At 38.4% G+C, this 18,176-nt stretch overlaps 2 protein-coding genes across 4 annotated transcripts in view; one reads left to right on the top strand and one right to left on the bottom strand.

The window, feature by feature from the left end:
- TBCD (tubulin folding cofactor D) overlaps window positions 1–18,176 on the top strand; it is a 162,916-nt gene that overhangs the window by 38,498 nt on the left and 106,242 nt on the right. For all 3 annotated transcript variants that reach the window (XR_007243747.1, XR_007243746.1, XM_048487187.1), the window contains 4 exons: window positions 135–286; window positions 1,683–1,743; window positions 2,422–2,496; window positions 5,589–5,683. Coding sequence is in view for 1 of the 3 variants with exons in the window: in XM_048487187.1 (XP_048343144.1) it covers window positions 135–286; window positions 1,683–1,743; window positions 2,422–2,496; window positions 5,589–5,683 (383 nt within the window). In the remaining 2 variants the exon portion in view is untranslated. The remainder of the gene's footprint in view (window positions 1–134; window positions 287–1,682; window positions 1,744–2,421; window positions 2,497–5,588; window positions 5,684–18,176) is intronic.
- Window positions 6,910–16,270, bottom strand: ZNF750 (zinc finger protein 750). The gene is made up of 3 exons (XM_048487188.1): window positions 16,175–16,270; window positions 9,941–11,517; window positions 6,910–8,859 (listed from the first exon to the last, which is right to left on the bottom strand). The coding sequence occupies exons 2-3, from the start codon at window positions 11,353–11,355 to the stop codon at window positions 8,160–8,162; spliced, it is 2,115 nt and encodes a 704-aa protein (XP_048343145.1). The 5' UTR covers window positions 11,356–11,517; window positions 16,175–16,270; the 3' UTR covers window positions 6,910–8,159.

Below are 18,176 nucleotides of genomic sequence, written 5' to 3'. Positions count from 1 at the left end.
GAAGTACTTCTCTGCATAGAAGAAAAACACTTTAAAAGAAACAAAAATGCTTAGTTCAAAAGTAGTTTTCCAGAATGATTAGAAGAGTGTACGTTATAATGGGATGTAGTAAAAATCTATTTTTCTTGTTTTAGGTATCAGCGGGGCTTCCGCTCTTTAGCTGCAAACTTGCAGTTTTCTGCTGGCGGTCCCATGGCACTGAAAACCAAACATGCCACTGCTGTGACTGAACAGGAAGATGATGAAGAGGAATATGATATCCCAGGACAGGTGGAAAATGTTGTAGGTGTGTTGGCTCCCGATCTGCTGCCATAGCTGCTGTGAATATAGTGTCCTCATTCACTTACAAGATTCTACTTCTTCTTTATTACAAATTAATAGAAGCAAGAATGTAAATAGTTTCAGGAAATGAACTGGGTTGTTTTTTGTGGGGGGAGCGGAGGTTAAAGAACATTCAAACATATGAGTTGCGCAAGACTTGTGAGAATTTAAAACTTGTTTGAATAACTGCAGGTTCTGTCAAATGTAAGCTAGACTTGTGTGCCTTTTGTGAGTGTACAGAAATGCTCTGTAGTACATTTCCTGGGTTGCCATGAGGCATGTTTTAAGTTTGTATTGCAGAAGTGCCCATCCTTGAATTTTAAAGCTGTAGTCCTCAGAACAGTTTTTCTGTGGGCATTCCGTGGAAGTTGTAAAGGGGCTTCTCTCATCAGGAGCTTATTTCTGATACTCCCAAATACAGGAGGAGAAAAAGTCCTCGCTCAATCTTTCTGATCCAGGGAAGTCTCAGCAGTAGAATGCAGACATCCATGTCTGCTTGGAATTCAGTGAAACAGGAAGCAAATTCACACATGCTTAATTAAATGCAAATAGCAAGAACTTAAGTGTCTGCTGGAACTGAGGTGACTGGATCCACCGCTTAAGGCTAAGTATCAAGTATAAATACATCTTTGGTGTCTGATTATTTAACCCACATGGTTTATATAGGATAGGGATAGTAACAAGGCAACTTGGTTTGCAAACTGCTGGGTGGAGTAGGAGCAGAGAGGCAAGCTGTCCAGCTGTTGTGAGAGAATGCTTCGCCAGCTCGATGGCCTTGCTGATTCTTGCCCCAGCAAGCATGAGCGATAAGAGTCTTTTAAACTCTTTTGAATGTGATTCTATCTGTTAGTTGTTGCCTGTGAGTTGAGCTGGATTAGAAGTCCCTCCCTGCACCGTGATGAATATCTTGATGTTCTGATATCTTGATGTTCTGACCTTGGTCTCCTTTTAAACAAAAAAAGTGAATTTGCTCTCTGCACTTAAAACCAAACTAGTCTGTGTTCCATTATTAAAAAACAGAACAAAATAGAAGTATAGTGGCACCTTAAAGACCAACAACATTTTTCCAGAATGAGCTTGTGGGAAATAACTTCTGTTTTGTTTTGCTACAATAGACTACGAGGGCAACCCATCAGGAATTACTCTCCTTATCTCCACCCCCACCCCCCATGAGCAAGTCATTTTTGTTAGATAGCGATGAAGATAACTTTTGATGCAGCTATAGCTAGTAACAGCTGCTTTTCCCCACAGGTAGAGACCTCAGCTATCTTTGACAAAGATAAATTCAAGGTTAATAATCCGGATGTTTTGTAGTCTTGAAGTCATATTCTGACTTATGTTTTAAAATATATGTTTTATAGAACAATTGCTGATCGGATTGAAAGATAAAGACACCATTGTCAGATGGTCTGCAGCCAAAGGGTAGGTGACCTCAGATTAAATGACGTTTACCCAGTTTAATTTATAAATATCTCCGAATGAAGACCTGCAGCCAAACTGTTGATTGGTTATCTTGAGTCAGTATATGGAATCCAGCGCTACTTCTATCTCACAGATCTGCTTTCTCACCCACATTCTTTCTCCCTCCTTTGCCAAAGATTTGGCTAGCTATTTTCAGACGGGCCTGACAAGGAAAATTCGGATTGGGTAGCATATTCCATTGAGGGGTACGATTTGATTTCTTCGTTACCAATTTGTGTTTTTAAATGAATATTGGTTCCTGTTAAGAGCAGGAAAGAGTCATTATGATTCTTTAATCCTACAATGACAGCACAAGGTTGTAGTGATTCAGTAAGAGCAATTTGAGAATTTAGCATTCAGTGTTGATGTACTTCTAAATTTTCCACTTTCTTTTACTCCTTTGTCATTAACATTCCTGGGTTAGCAGCGGTTTCTCTGTTAAGTTCTACTGCTTTTTCAGTTTTTAAATGTAATGCAAGTGGTCTTATTGACTGAGCTAGAACTGGAAGCAGCCAGTCATTTGAAGAGAGCTTTAAAATGTACTTAATACGTTTGCCCTAGATGGTGGGGTTATAGAATGATGTACTGATGCGCATCGTTGAATCTAAATCTCTATGAACTGTTTTTTTCATTTTGCAGGATCGGTCGGCTGACTGGAAGGTTACCGAAGGAGCTAGCTGATGATGTGGTTGGATCTGTTTTAGATTGCTTCAGGTAGTTTTTATTACTTTGTATGAAACATTGCTGAGACTTTGCATAAACTTGGCATTATCTTCTCCATTTGTGGAAGGCGTACTTCTCCTGCGTTCATTAGTATTGCTACAGTTTTATCTAACAGCAGAAATTATCAGTCCCAGAGTCACAGAACCTATAAGAAGGAATAGCCTTGTGAGTTTGGTGGGAGTGGGGAATTGGAACAAAGAAAGACAAGTAGTTGAGGTAATTACTTCAGTTTCTTCCACTTGTACCTCCTCACTTCAGGCTTTTGACCATCATGGCACTCTTCTTCAGGGATCCTGTGACCCCCAAAGTGATATTTCCAGGAACATGAGAAATGCATGTGTACATGAGAAATCTGCAGCAGTGCAGAGGAACATAGGAAAACTCTGTGGTACCTCCTGTACATAGATGGCAGAATATTGCCCACTATATTGCTGAAATCCAGCTCTCTGATAGGTTGGCAGATGTCATCTTTTTAAAAGTTAATATATTTCTTGTGGGAAACTATTTAAATAATGGAAACTTTCCTTTAAAATGAGACATGTAGGAGTACCATGTGTTCCATGAGATAGTATGGAAATATTACCATTTTTGTAATATTTGTGAAGGTTGCATAAAAGAATAAAATAATCGATATTAAAATCCTCATAATAATTAACTAGGGTAGGGAAATATTTTTTTCTGATTTCATTATAATGAATTAAAACATTAAGGAGAAAATAAAATGTGTCTTTGTTATTTGATATGAAGTAAATTTGGAATATCAGTATGATGTAGTTTTGATCCCAGAATATACTTAGAGAATTATTCCTTAATTATTCCTTAATTATGCATTTTCAACTTAACTAGATATAGGATTCTGTGTATAGTTCTTGGCTGTCTTGTGAACAGAAGGATAGGCTGTGAATCATGTAACAAAATGAAATGGGTATTTTACAAACTGTTACCTTCTTTCTGAAAAAAAGGATAAAATATTGGGGAATTTTTAGTTTTGGAAAAAAGAGTAAGGGAGGAATGATACACATTTATTAAAATAAATACAATTGAAAAGAGAAAAAGAGAAAAAATATCTTGAAATATTAGAACTTGGGGTCACTCAACAAAGTTTTTCAGCAAGAGATTGAAGGCAGACCAAAGCCAGTGTTTCTTCATACAGAGTATGGTGAACTTTTGGCATTCTCTGGCACAAGATCTGAAGACAGGCATGGACCTTAAAAGTGAGTTAGACATGTTTGTGAAGGGCATGCCTTACCAATGGGGATTAGCCACTGTTACTTGAATGGAACCTCTAAACTCAGAAGTACAGTGTTCAGTATCAGTTACTGGAGGATGCTGTTGCTGTTACTTGGGCTTTCTGAGATTGGTGGTTGGTAACTTTGAAAAGCAGGATCCTGAACTTAATTGATCTTAGTTCTGATCCAGCAGAGTCGGGAACAGTAAAGCACATAATGTTGCTTTACTGGATTATGGGCCACCATATGGACCACCATACTCTTGCTTTTTCGGTGTAACCTGTTAACCCTCACCTGTCATTGGTGATCCCTCATGAAATTTAGTCTATCCAGACGGTCATCTTTGTCCTGTTTAAGTCATTGAATAGGCAGAAGAGAAATGTTGCATCTGTTTTCTCTACATTTTCTGAAACTTTTAGGCATGAAATCATGAAGCACATACATTGTTGCAGTAGTAGAGAGGGTGATCCTAAGAAAGGTATGAGAGTAACAAAGGACAAGAGACAATGGCTCTCTTGTGTTGGGGGAGCTGTCAAGTCACACCTGATTTATAATGACCCAGTAGGGTTTTCAAGGCAAGAGATGTTTGGAAAAGGTTTGTCATTGCCTGACTTCACATCGCAATCCTGGCAGTCCTTGGAAGTCCTTGGCAGTTGCCCATACAAAATTCTAACCAGGATCAACTGTGCTTAACTTCTGAGATTTGACAATATCCAGGTAGCCTGAGGGTATCCAGGTCAGGTTTCTCTTGGGTACCGCGTACTTTGCAAAAAGTACAGGAACTATGTAAAATACACTGTCTTGGAGATCATATAGTTCCTGTGCTTTTTACAAACAGCATATGCTATTAATAAAGTTTTACAGATCTTCGGAACAGCTCTATACATTACTGCTGGTGATTCACCTGTTACTCCACAGTTCAAGTTGTGTGTCAGCCAGTGTGTAAATCATGAAACATAAACCTCGTGACATTATTCTTCTTTCAAATAAGGGAATTAAGACTTCAGATGCACACAGGGATTTATTTATTCACTATTGGCACTTAATTCAAACAAAATTAAGGTTTTTTTGTGTTGTCATGTTTTGAAAGACTGTGTAGTCAATGTAGAAGAACCATCGTATATTATGCAAGCTTTTTGTGTCTGCCAGTACCTCTCTAGTTTGAACTTGCTATTCCTCTTATGAATTGTTTGCAATCCTTAAGTCTGTGATGCGTTCCTACTTCTTTGTGGATGAAGCTGACTGCTTCAGATTTGATCAATGCTTGTTGCATTTATGAGTAAATAAATGAGTACATTTCAAGAACCACACACTCCTTGGAAAAAATAAGAGGGGGAAAGGACCAGTACACTGTTTCCCCGAAAATAAGACCTTCCCCTTAAATAAGCCCTACAGATCACGATGGTGTGATCCAGCAGGATGCTCCCTGCCAATGAGGATGCATCTTGTATCACACTGACAGGGAAGCAATGGGGCTCCCGAGAGCCCACCTTAATGAATTGTGAAGGTACCGTATTTCCCCGAAAATAAGCCCTACCCCGAAAATAAGCCCTAGTGCATCTTTTGGTGCAAAAATTAATATAAGACCCTGTCTTATTTTCAGGGAAACACGGTAGCATGGGGATATGGCTGAGATATTTCCTGCTAGCTGCTTTTACTTTACTTCCACGCACTTTACTTCCACGCACTTGAAGAAACTTCGAGATCCTTGAACCTTGTACTTAGCTGCCCAGGAGCTCAGGCTAGCATAAAATGTCCTAAGAGAGCATGTTGACAATAATGGAGAGAACATATGTTGAAAATAAAATCTGAGTGTCAGCTTGAACACAATCTTTCTGTTTTCTAAACTTGTAGTTTCCAGGAAACGGACAGTTCTTGGCATGGCGGATGTTTGGCTTTAGCTGAATTAGGAAGAAGAGGGTTGTTGCTACCCTCCCGTCTTTCAGATGGTAAGTTTCCTGTAATTTGGTTAGGTCCTGTATGTGTTTCAAAATATACAGTAAATAATCTGTTCAATGATGAAGTGAATTCATAAAAGACTTTAAATGTTTCTGGCAGCTCTTGGGAATGTCTTGCATGTTAATTAACTGCACATTTCTGCTTTTCTTTCACTTTTATGTCTTGCTTACATTTGTTACTGGGTATATCCAGGATAACGTGCCATGCTAGCTCATCTAATATTTCTATCAAAACTTCTTTACGTCCCATAAATTGCTATTACTGTTTTTGTAGGCTTGCAAACTTGCCATACCCTTTGATTTTGCAGTTTCCTGTCTTCTTATTCTAATAGTTGCAAGATCTGCTGCTGCTTCCTTTTCAACACCTTCATTATCCCATTGATAGTAATCCTATACATGTGATAAATATCCAGGATTAGTCTCGAAGCCATTCTCACTATGCTAGTTCTGGTCTTTTTTCTGTGTACGAGTGACTAAAACAGATGGATATGATGAGATAAACCTTGAAGACTACTGCTTCCTTGTTCGCCTTCCCTCTTGCCATCTTCCTCATCTTGCAATTACCAGAATACTTCTAAAATCATATGTTGCTTCAGTGACATCATATGTACCCATACATATTTAAATTTCAGCATCCTCTTGAAGGTTTATATGTTTCTCCTTTCACCTTACCCCAGAAACTTTCTTGCATCTCTTTTGTAGCAGTAATTGATCCAGAACATCCCTTCCACATTTTTCTCAAAATACTACTTTATGAGCTACTTTCTTTCAAGCTATTCTAGCTTCACTTCATGTACTGCTTCTACTACCTACCTTACATTTAACTAGTCCTCTGTGTTTCATGACATACTGTTTTGCTGTAATATGCTTGTGACACTGCTGATTCAGAAGGAGGAAAGGTCCCCTTTGTGTACTAAAAAGGTTATGCTGAGGGTCATGGGACCTGCATGGACAAAAGAAGAAGAAGAGTTTGGATTTATATTCCCCCTTTCTCTCCTGTAAGGAGACTCAAAGGGGCTGACAATCTCCTTCCCCTTCCCCTCCTCCCTCCTTCCACAACAAACACCCTGTATTGGTTGTATCCTTCTCAGTGTTTGCAGATTATTCACAACCCTGTCGCTTTCTATGATTAATAGGTGTTTGACTCAAGTATGCTAGTTTTGTCCTTGTAGTCAAATTTGGATTTTATTTTTCTTTGCAAGACACATAAGAAGACGAAAGCAGTATAAACACTTTTATTTATACTGTAATGAGTGTTTTGTATAATACAAGCATTTATTGCAAAATGAAATAGAAAAAATCAACTTTGCCACAGAAAAAAAGCACACCACTGCTTAGTGCTTTAAAATTCATATGGATGCCAACAATACCAACAAAACCTTCACTAGCATGCTATTTATAAGTAGGGAATAAATAAATAACTGTCTGGGTGCCCGATTCCAAAGATGCTGTCCAACAAGCAAGAGAGCATTTGTGTGGAAGCATTGCTCTCAGACTTTAACAACTGGAACTCCTTCAAAAATCCCACCCCCAGGATTTTAAATAAAACTTGTTGAATTGTAGTTTAAATAATCCTTTTGTGAGGAATGTGCAAAGACAGTTGAGCCCCATTTAGATAACTGTTTATTGATGATGATGATGATGATGTATTATCAGTGCGGAAAGTGGAATCCCACCACTGCAAGTGTTTATTGTGTTGTTGTAAGTCTTGCTAAACTCATAAATTGCTTTGGTCCTGCTGCTGTACACAGTGCTACCCCTTACGCTTTTCACCCTGTGTCCGTGTTTAAAATTAGAATGTTAAAGCAATTTCATATTTGTTTATCTTGATTGATTTGAAATAAAGCAAGACATGCTTCAACCACAGAGGAGGTTTGTGGAATTCTTTTGCTGTTTGTCTTCACATAAAATTGATGCAAATCAGAGTGTTAGCCAGAATTAATACAAGTTCTCCCCATCCCAGATATCAAAGCATACTGTCTTTCAGAACACCTGTTGAAGAACTTATGAAATTTTCACACTCAGTTAAGTTATAGAGAAATCAACAACCTTACTGAACAATAACTTCCCCCCAAAAAGGCATGACTGAAATAAGTCACAGACATATTTTGACCTAGTATGTTGTGAATAAGATCATATTTTTCTAAAGGTTACATTTGTACATTTTTTACATTTTTGTAATGTAAAAAAAACAGATACAAGTCATCTTACCATAGTGCACTTAAGAAACATAAAATTAAACTTGTTTTACATTTGTACAGTCAGAGAAAATCAGGTTCTACTCAGGATGCGTGGGTTATTTTACAACATAAATACAAAAATAAGGACAGCTTATACTTGCATGGTATATTTTGAATCTTTAAACAAATCAGCCATATTGAAAGATGGGAATCAGCGCCAGAAATGTTGGTGCTCTGATCAGTAGAGTGGTTGGAAGCTGCTTAATAGTACATTGGAATGTGAAATATTATGATACTCGGTTTCTCTTCCTCAGAGTAAACACTCTACTGCAATCATTTGTTTTTACTTTTTTTGTACCTTGCTGTAGTTTTGCCCCTTCTCTTTGGCTGGTCCTTTTTTGTCCTTTTGCTTTTTGGTTGCAGTGGTTGTCCTGTGTATGCGAAGTTTCAGCATTACATTGAGAATTGCTGTCCTGATTACTTTGTTCTGCACTTTCCATTTGGACTTTATTAGGACTATAGGCAGCTAATTGACAGAGAGCAACAGCTGCAGTTTGTTTCTGCTCATCACAATTGTCAATGGTCCTTATTTCCTGAACTTCTTTCCCTTGCATCATAATGAGAGTCTTATTGCAGGAGCTGTTATCCATGTGATTTTTAAGGCTGCACGCCTCAGTTTCCAAACTTTGATGTTCCGTTTTTGGAGGTTCTCGGTTTTCAACTTCATACAGTGAGTTCTGGTGCGCTGATTTCATGTTGCAGCTGTCTTTTACAGAGAGATTCAGAGGCATTTCCTGCAGTTCTACAAAGTTCTGTGTTTCCATGTGGAGAGTGCTGTTGAACATGTGCTTGTGAGCGCCGTTTGCATCCGGCTTCTTGGAAAGATTAAGTGGCGCTACTCCTATATCGTCGTCAGAATTGGACAGAGCGTCCTCGTTGTCATCACTTGAATGCTCTGGATTTTCATTTTCACTTGTGACATCACCACTGGAAAGAAGAAAAAAAACACAATTTCAATTGTGAAATTGGACACAATAATAGTTTAGAGTAGAATTCATCTGCTATTCACTTTCACGATACCAAGGCTGCATGATGTTACAACGAATGCTACACAATGGCCTGATTTGATTGGAAATAAGGATATCCAGAAGAAAGTGCTGTGAGGTGTTTTGTAGAATAGGTATGCAAATGTATTAATGCACATACAGGATACATGTGCTGCTATGAGTAATGTTGATTTGAATATATGACAGATTTGAGTTTAATTCATGGTAAGCCATTGGATTCACTGCCTGTTTCTTTAATCTTCATTGTGGGGACAATAAAATACATGTTTGTTTTGTAACTCACCCTAACCTCTTGGGATAGAATGGAAAGTAAACGAGAAGACTGAGGGCTATGATGGTTTATGTGTTTCAATTAAAAATGTGAACACCTATTGACACCAGCACATCAGATATTGAGATGATATCAGCATTTCTAACTATGTGTTTGTGTTCATGTGTACACACACATATTCACAGAAACACAGTAATGCTGATATCAGATATAAATACTTTTAACACATAACAATATACAGCCAAATGTTTGTTAGAAGATGAGCAATTTTGCATGGCCATCTGATCTTTCCACACAGATATTTCTGTATAACACTTGCTTATCTTGCCTCTGGAGAACAGAATAATTTTACAATTTTACAAAAAATATAACAGCTTTGTGCACCATGGAATCTGTCTGTCTATGATACACTTACAATGCAGCCCTGAGGAGAGTTACTCCTGTTTCAGCCCATTGATTTCAATGTGCTTTGACAGAAGTAACTCTGCATCGCATAGCCCTGTTAATCTACACTCTGTTTTAATGTAGTAAGATTTCAGATAAACATTTTCAGTTCAGGCTGCAAATCAAATAGTATTATACATATAAGAGAGGCAAAATACCATCCTAACAAGTATATTTACAACTAGCTGCTAACTTTTACCCTTCCTCTCCATTAATTTCGGCTTGCCCTAATTTCGCTAAATCTAGTCAGCTACATAGTTTTTGTGGGGGGGGGGGAGGGGGTTACCTTCTGAGTGTGTTTTCTTCCTCTTTGTTTGGCGAAGGCTGAGTGGATTGGTCGGTACTGTTCTTCACAGGTCTGAATGCTGTGAAACTTTCTTCCGTTTGAGGTTTTTCATGCTTGCTCATACTAATGGAAGCTGACTTGTTGGAAAGATCAAACAGACCTTCACAAGCATGACTTGTCTGAGTGAAGTTTGTTGGGCTGGGTCTTCCAGGGGATCCTGTTGCTGCACTTCCAGCGCGAGGGCTCATTTTGGCATTTTCTCTTTCAGCGTGGTCTTCTTTGGAATGGCTTTTGTTAGGCAGCAAAGGATTTTCTTTTTCATAATCAGCTGGTTTTTTATGAGAATTCAACAGGTGCAGCCTGGTGGGGCTTGGAGAAACTGGGTACAGCAAGGTTGTTTCCTCTGTTAAGTGAGAGCTTGGTTCTCTATTGATATTTGCAATATGCGGAAGCCTGTAAAATGCTGATTCTGTTGGCCTACAAAATCCATATGGTACTGGGGGATTGGGATGATACTGCTGGAATAATCTGTAGTGTTCATAAGATGCTGGATTTATTGGTTTAGGGAGTGGTCCAGAGTGAGGAAGAAAATGTCTTTGATCTTGAGGGCCATAGACAGAGAGTACTGAACTTTCACACTCATGAGAGTTGCCTGGAAGGAAGTAAGGTGCATAGATAGCCAGTCCATGCTCATACAGTGAAGGAGAATATTCTGGAATAATAGGCTGCATATAAGATGGAATAGAAGCAAAACCTTTTGCAGATGGGATTTTATGGGTAAAATCTGGTGTGATAAGACTTGAACCTGTTTTCCATGGGTGGTTTGGAGCATGAAATGCTGACTTGGTGTGGAAAGGAGAACTTTTGTTTGAATCAGAGAGAGATGTCAACTGAGAGATATCGTTACTGTCTTTACTGTGTCGATGCTCTCCTACAGGCACAAAAGCAGAGGGTCTCACAATGCCTTCAAGGCTGGGCTGTACATTGGTTGTACTTGCAACTTCAGGAATTAATTCCTTCTGAATCAATGGTTTTTGCCCATTTACTGATTTACTTGTTGCTTGATTTTGAATGTCCATGTTTTCCTTAGCATCATCTTTGGCAAAAGCATATTGAGGCTTAGAGTCGAGATTTTGGATGGCTTTAGTGGAAGTTTGTTTGGCAGCAGGGTCTGTCTGATTGATCTGCTTAGGTTCCAAAGAAGATGATTTTGAACATTTGATGCTTTGGACGCGATCTTGTTCAGATACTAAAGTAATCGAGTTTTTGCAGAGGCCATACTTCATGTGATTGAAAAGGTGGGATTTCTCATTGCAAGTAAACGGGCACTGAAAACACTTGTATTTAAATGGTTTTCCTGGAGGCCTTGGAATATAATGAGGTTTTTTTGGTTTACGCTCTTTCATAAGGCTCATCTTTATCCTTCAATTATTAGGTTAAGCTTTTTGCTTTTTTGTTTGAATTGATTGATATTTTAAGTTTTCCAGGCTTCCTTCTAACCCAAGTAAGGAGTTCCTGAAATACTGATATGAAGTCAGGAGAGATGTGTCAGGAGAGAACAGCTCTTGCAACGGAAACTGCAACACAAAAATAAATATAAACATGTTAGAAGTAGTGTAATGTGAGAATGGAAACAATACTTATGTTCTTGCAAATGTTGCCCTGTGGAATTCCCAGGAGAGCTGGCTAGCCACCCTTGGAATAGGCCGAGTATTGGACTGTGGAAAATACAAGATCTGCCCTCCCAGATCAAATTGACAGTCTGCTATCCTCTTTCCAATAGTGGCTAGGAAGGTGCCTCTACAAGCTTGATATCTCACTAGCCTTTAAAGTAAAGGATTCCATCTCACCATTCACCTTGAAAGTCAAGGATATGGAAGGTGAACCTAACACAGAAGAACTCTACATCTTGCAAACATTAGTGCCTTAAGGGAAAAATCCAAGTCTGGAGATGCATTCCTAATTAACTGACCTGAAGTTCAGGGGTGCCTATTACCTGCTATTCCAGTTGACTTAATTAAAGAGAGCTTGACTAAACAACAGTGGAGGAACAGCCACTAAGGATATGACTGGGAAAAGATGAAAGCTGAGGAAGAGAGAGCTGTAGGTGGATGACAGGGAGGAGAGAGGCAGGGCCTGGCAATAGCAGAGGCTTGAGGGCAATCCGGTCCAGCCAGTTGGGGAAAGAGGAAGAGATTCCTTGCTGGGGAGAAGTAGGGTGGAGTGGGATTTACACCATCCCAGAGAGCTGACCCAGCTCCACTAGAGAGCAAACCGGCTTTTAAAGCAGCCTAAGCAAATATTTAATACCAACCTGTGTGAATGACTCGTAACACCCCATAATGATCCAGGATTTAAGTGCTTAAAGTAGCACACCCTACCCCCAATTTCTTATTTTGCCTAGATTAATAAGTTTAGCTATCAGGGCAAATAGCTATAAAAAGTAGCCTATAACTAGCTGCACAACTTTTTGTGGTATAATTAGTTTTAGCACGTGTCCCTACCGTATTGCGACATTAGCTGTAAATCTCAGGTTTAAAAAAATCAATTGATTTTATAGGAACTTGCAATCCACTTGCTTTCACCGAAAGAAATGAAACAAGTGGATACTTTTTAAATACAGGTTTGGTGATTTTTTTCTTGGCAGATAAGTCAGATGGGCTTGTGTTGACTTGTCCCATTATGTTCCCTGATTCTGAAGGCGTGAGAATCTCTCAGAGTCATGTTCTCATGATTTTCCAGGATGTGTTATGGCAGAGATCTAAAAAGTGATGATTTCATCATGAACTGTAAGCACCATTATCAAAACGATGACTGTTGCAAAACCACATACTGTATCTGAGTTACCCGAAACTACAGTAATACCACTTGTTATATTACCATTATTGAAGGGATATACCCGTGGTGGCGAACCTTTGGTGCTCCAGATGTTATGGACTACAATTCCCATCACCCCCTGCCAGCATGGTCAATTGTAGTCCATAACATCTGGAGTGCCAAAAGTTTGCCACCACTGGGATATACCTATATATATTACCAGTCTAGAAGGGATATCTATATATCTATATGGAGAGATATGCCTATACTTATCAACCTTCTGCCTTTAAAATGGGAATGTTAGCATATTTAGATTGGTAAGATTGTAAATGATAAAATAATAGAGATCTGGGGCATTTGAATACTAATATTTATTGTAGGGTGACTTTTCTTAGGTGTCTCTGTTTGATCAAATACACTTATGCTCATATTTTAGTTAACTTCGTAGTCTTTAAATACTACACAGCTCTAGTTGATTTGTTTCTGTGTTACAGCAGACTAAATAGGGTTGTTTTCTGCAATTTACTGTAAGCAGTTAAGATTTTGCTTAAAACATCAAGATATATGGTTGTTTTGTTTAGTGTTTTCTTAGAATGTCTTTAACTAATTATGTTTGAATTAATTAGTGATGTAAACCAGTAGAAACAAAAAACACCACTTGTTTTCAGTTGAGCATGAAGAAGCTAGTTCTGGTGGTTTCTGATGTAGGTTATGACCCAAATAACCCCCAGTGGAATTTCACTTTCCCCTTGTTTTTAGCAAACCCTTCAAACTGCTTTTGCAACTCCTCTTAGTTTCAAAAGCAATCTGCCAAGTAGTTCACTTGGAGATGGTTGTTTGAGGAAGCCCAGGTGGCCCTTCATTGTGTGATTCCTTTCATCCGAGCCTTAAAAATGATTTAAAATAGAATTGTAGCTTGGAATATCTATTTATAAAGTAATTTTAGTTGCTTAGTTTTTTCAAATATTGTTGGGATATTACTGCATGCATATAATCACAAATTTAGTCAGGAAGCATCATTGCAAAAGAATTATGTAGCTTGTGGTAAAATTGTCTTTTAAAACAAGAATTCTCAAACACGTACAGTTAGGATTTTGGGGGTAATGGCGTATAACCAAAATGGAAAGCCTGTAAATGTTGGTTAGCTCAGTTTGTACCTATTGTACCTTTGTACATGGCTGGTAAGATTCAATGCAATAATGATTGAAGTTGTTGTTGTCACAACAAACTGTCCTCTAGTTTATCCAGTTCCTACTGTGTTTACCAACAGTTTGAATTTGTATTCAGACACAAAATGCAATAAAGAACATTTGGCTATTATTTAATATATATTGTAATTTGTCCTGTTAATGTGCTATACATTTATTGCTTTAGTATGTGGAGACAGATTCACATTTTTTAAAAGTTAAAATTTGTACTACTGAATTTCCTCTCAAGGAACGGTGATTACTGAGCTGTGTGTGTTTTTGGTGCATTTAAGTATCAAAAGTAAAACTGATTTTCTATGCCTTACTCATAGGCTTGTGTCAATTTGTTGAGGAAGTGTTTCCTTCCTTATAGCTCAGTTTTCCAGATTTGATTGATATCTTTCCAGCTAGCAGAGAATCCTCAGTAATCAAACCATTTCGTAAGTTTTCAAATCGTGAAAGGCAAGCATTACATGGAAAATAGCTCTTCAGCTGTAACGCTGTGCACATTTACTTTATAGTAACCACCATTGTAGTAACCACCACGGGTAAAGCAGTGGCAGATTACTGCACAAAAATGACTTGCCTATGAAATCACTGCTTGCAGGGTGAACACGACTGAAGGGGAAACTTTACCTTTAACAACCATTGCATTAAGTGAGATGTATTGTTCAGTTAGGAACAGACCACTCTAGAATCTGGATTGTGCTTCTAGATTTATTATAAGGAATTAGAATTGTGTGTGGAAGCTTTTGCAGTAAAAGGCACATTTTCTTTTGTAAAGAAAACCTGTGTGAGCTGAGCATGATGTAGAATGAGTTTAGGATGAACTGGAGTAAACAGATTTTTTCTGGTAACCCCCTCCACCAACCCCATGTTTTTACTCATTGTGAGTTATGCTAAGGGTGGTTATACTTCTGCTCAGTAACATATACAAATTCGCACCTCTTCAATGTAAGGTGCAGTTTCATTTGACAGCAATTCTTTTTTATCTTAAAAAACTGCACTAGTTTTCTATTATTTATGGAGATAAGCATGTTGCAGAGAAACATTCTTCATTTGTTGTAGTGGAAAGTATTAATTGTTACACTGGTTTTCTAAGCAGTGTCTTTTATTACATTTAAAGGGACTGTTTCAAAAATAATTTTTACTGCAGACAATGGTATAATTATCTTGCTTAATAGGTCATTGCTGTGGATGGCTACGCAACAATTTCTACAAGCATATTTATACACACATGCTTAGTTGCTGTTGCAGCATTCTTTTTGGCGATATTGATCTGGCTGACAGGGAGTCCTCACTGGGGTGGAGCATATTTTGAAGGGCAAGCTGTGATTAAAATATTGTGATGTGGCATTATTGCATAACTCTAAATCATGCCATTGTCACCTATCCAGCATTTTGCAAGAACAAGACTTGTCAGTTTTACTCCAGCTTGGATTTTCCAGTGATTAACGCTCCTCCCTACCGGATTTTTTAATCCTTAAAACTTTGATTTTATACATAATACAGAGGAAGGAGGTGAAATGAGCAAAAGGATAAATATCCATAGGCATTTAGAGCAGGTGATCGAAAAAGAAATTAAGGTTCGCAGCCCCCTTCCAGTTTCTATGAAATTTTTGTTCAAAATATCTTCCAACCCTTTTGAGTTTATAAGAATGTTTGTTAACCTAATCTTTTTGGAAGAGTACATTAATATTGAAACTATCCCTTTGCCTGCCCATAAGTACAATAGGGATTTTTTTCATCAACTGAAAAACATAATTTTGACAAATATAATAACTAAAGATTAGAGAGCTTTCCCCATCTTGTGTAAAGTTTAGAAAGCCTTGAAAGTTTTTGGTATCATTTACATATAAAACCTTAAGGAGAGTGAAATAATCCAGTGGAACAAAACATGAGATAAATAAACAACATACCATACAAATATTTAAATAAAAATAAGGTTACAGATTCTTAATAGAGTTTTAATCTGGAAAATACCAATAGTAATATTTTGAAAAGTGAACCAGTGAACTGAAATAACCCAGAGTTTTTTGTACAGGTTAAAAGTGTTTTATTTTTTAAAAAAATTGTTGTGAAATCTCTGGTAATAAGAATTATGCCTTGCAAGGGTAGTGAAGTGCAAGGGAAGCCAGATAAATAAACCTAATTGGCATACACTCACTTCACTGATTTATTTTACTTTTAAATCTTTTTTTTAAGTTGCTGGTTTTTAAAGTCCACTTACCTGTGAGCCTAACAGCTGAAGTCCAAGGTGTTCAAGGCTGTTAAACTGTTGCTGTCAGTGTTGAGAGAGAAGTACCTGTTCGCTGTTTGATTGCTAAGTGAAACTAAAGGAGGCTGTTTCAATGGGAGGGACTTAAAAGTGTAGGAGTTGAGCCCTGAGGGTGTAGAGATGCACCTGATATTACTTCAGCCTGAAGCTACAGTTCATGTGTTTCCATCCCCTGCCTTCTATTTGATGTTACCTCAGCATCTGAGTTGTGGAGCAGAACACTTGTTGTGTTTGTGCCCTCTAACAAGCAAGTTTTTGTTTCTCCCACTGAGTTGTTAAGCTTCTGTCAAGGGGAATGGGACACAGTACAGGCATGTTTCTTGGTTTTAAGTCCTCTTAAATCATTTCTAAGTGAGACACTGATCATAATGATGACTTGAAGCAGCGGAAGAAATTGCAGGCTGTAACATATGACACGACTTGATTCGATTTTTCTGACCTCGATTGTTCTGTGAGACTGAGAATACCTGTGTGCTTTAATCGTCCCGCCCCCCCCCCCCCCCGCTACTCACTTTCCTGCCAGAGTTTTTGTCCTCATGATAACTTCTGTGTGGGAACGACAGGACTGAATTAACCCAAGAGTACTTGCTGTGAAAACGTGCCAAAGCTTGCCAAAAGTGAGCAGTCAAATACTTAGTAACTGGAAAAGAGTTGGAAATTGATTATTATTTATGTAATTTCTCCCTTCACAGTTTGACTTTCCAGGTACTGAGCACCCTGCATGACAATAAATTGCTAGTATTTTTGATAACTTTGCATCCTGTGTCTGAGTGGGTGGTAGTTTAGTCTTGTAAGTAATTACTTAGAGATTGAGTATCAACCCCCTGCTCTACTTGACCAGGCTTCTCTCTCTTCCTCCTCCACATTGCTGCCGCCACCACCAATTTTTCTTGTTCTCTGTGCTGTAATGGAGCTAACCCAGCGAGCTGATTTTATTTCAGCATGGATAGAGCCACAAGCACAGTCTCCAAAGTGTAATATTGAGGTGCTCTTTTCCTGTTTTCTAATCTAAAAGTCACAAGGCATTTTTTCAGGCTAGAAGGGAGAATGTGAGCTATATAATGCCATTTTCAAAGTACAGAATATTTTGGCTGCTATGCCTATGGTTCTGTCCCTTGATCGCTGGTGATATGCTTGGTTTCTTGGATGTAATTATAGCTGGACACAGCTGATCCAGTGAGTACTATATAATTGCTGGACAATGGAGGACAGACAGGAGTGTTTGTGTTGACTTTTGGTAGTTCCAGTGGTTTTCAGCTTAACCTAGCCGAAGTGGAGGTAAAACAGTCTTCCTCTATACTGAGTGCAGATTTTTAAGGTGAAATTATTTTAAACGTTTGTTTCCAAAAGTAAGTTTCTCAATGATACAATATTTATTTACTTATTTATCTTTCTTTTCGATTTATAAACCGCCCCATCCCCAAGGGGCTCTGGGCAGTGTTATTGCTAGATGAAGGAGATGCTGACCTTAGCAGTGTTTTTTGGGACCCAGAACAGTAGCCATAATTAACATGCTTTGCCTTGAGGCAAAGGGGATCTAGATCTCTACAAAACAGAGGAGACATTTGAAAGGAGGTAGGTGTGGGAAAGAACATGGAATACACCTGTGCTACTAAAGCAGTTTGGTTGATGCTCTCTCACCAAGATCCAGCATGTGGTTGACTAACTTGTATCAGACTGGTGGGTGGGAGTCCTCTTCTGGAAGCACATGCCATTGAATGTAATGGATGAAATCTGTAGCTAGATATGCATCTGGATGTCACCTGTGTGCATTGGATTACTTTTCGTAGGAAGGGCATCTAAATGTCCATCCCACTCTGCATTCTGCTGCCGCTAGTCATGTAGAACTTGTCACGACTAGAGCTGGATCAGGATGAAAGTCTTACCATGCCGCTTTGAAACTGCCAGTGTACTGTGGCAAGCTGGGAAATGTGGACGAAGTGATGGAACTCAT

Source organism: Sphaerodactylus townsendi, linkage group LG03 (genome assembly GCF_021028975.2).
Source record: "Sphaerodactylus townsendi isolate TG3544 linkage group LG03, MPM_Stown_v2.3, whole genome shotgun sequence".
In the NCBI taxonomy this organism is placed as follows: domain Eukaryota; kingdom Metazoa; phylum Chordata; class Lepidosauria; order Squamata; family Sphaerodactylidae; genus Sphaerodactylus; species Sphaerodactylus townsendi.
The sequence above is the reverse complement of the archived record's forward strand: the minus strand, read 5'-3'. Positions and strand labels throughout refer to the sequence as shown.

What these genes read in the sequence shown, in the direction of transcription:
- ZNF750 (XM_048487188.1), bottom strand. Translation starts at nt 11,355, where the DNA reads ATGAGCCTTATGAAAGAGCGTAAACCAAAAAAACCTCATTATATTCCA. An exon ending in GAAGAAAACACACTCAGAAG is followed by an intron (nt 8,860 to 9,940) that starts GTAACCCCCTCC and finishes TCTTCTTTCCAG; the next exon opens with TGGTGATGTCACAAGTGAAA.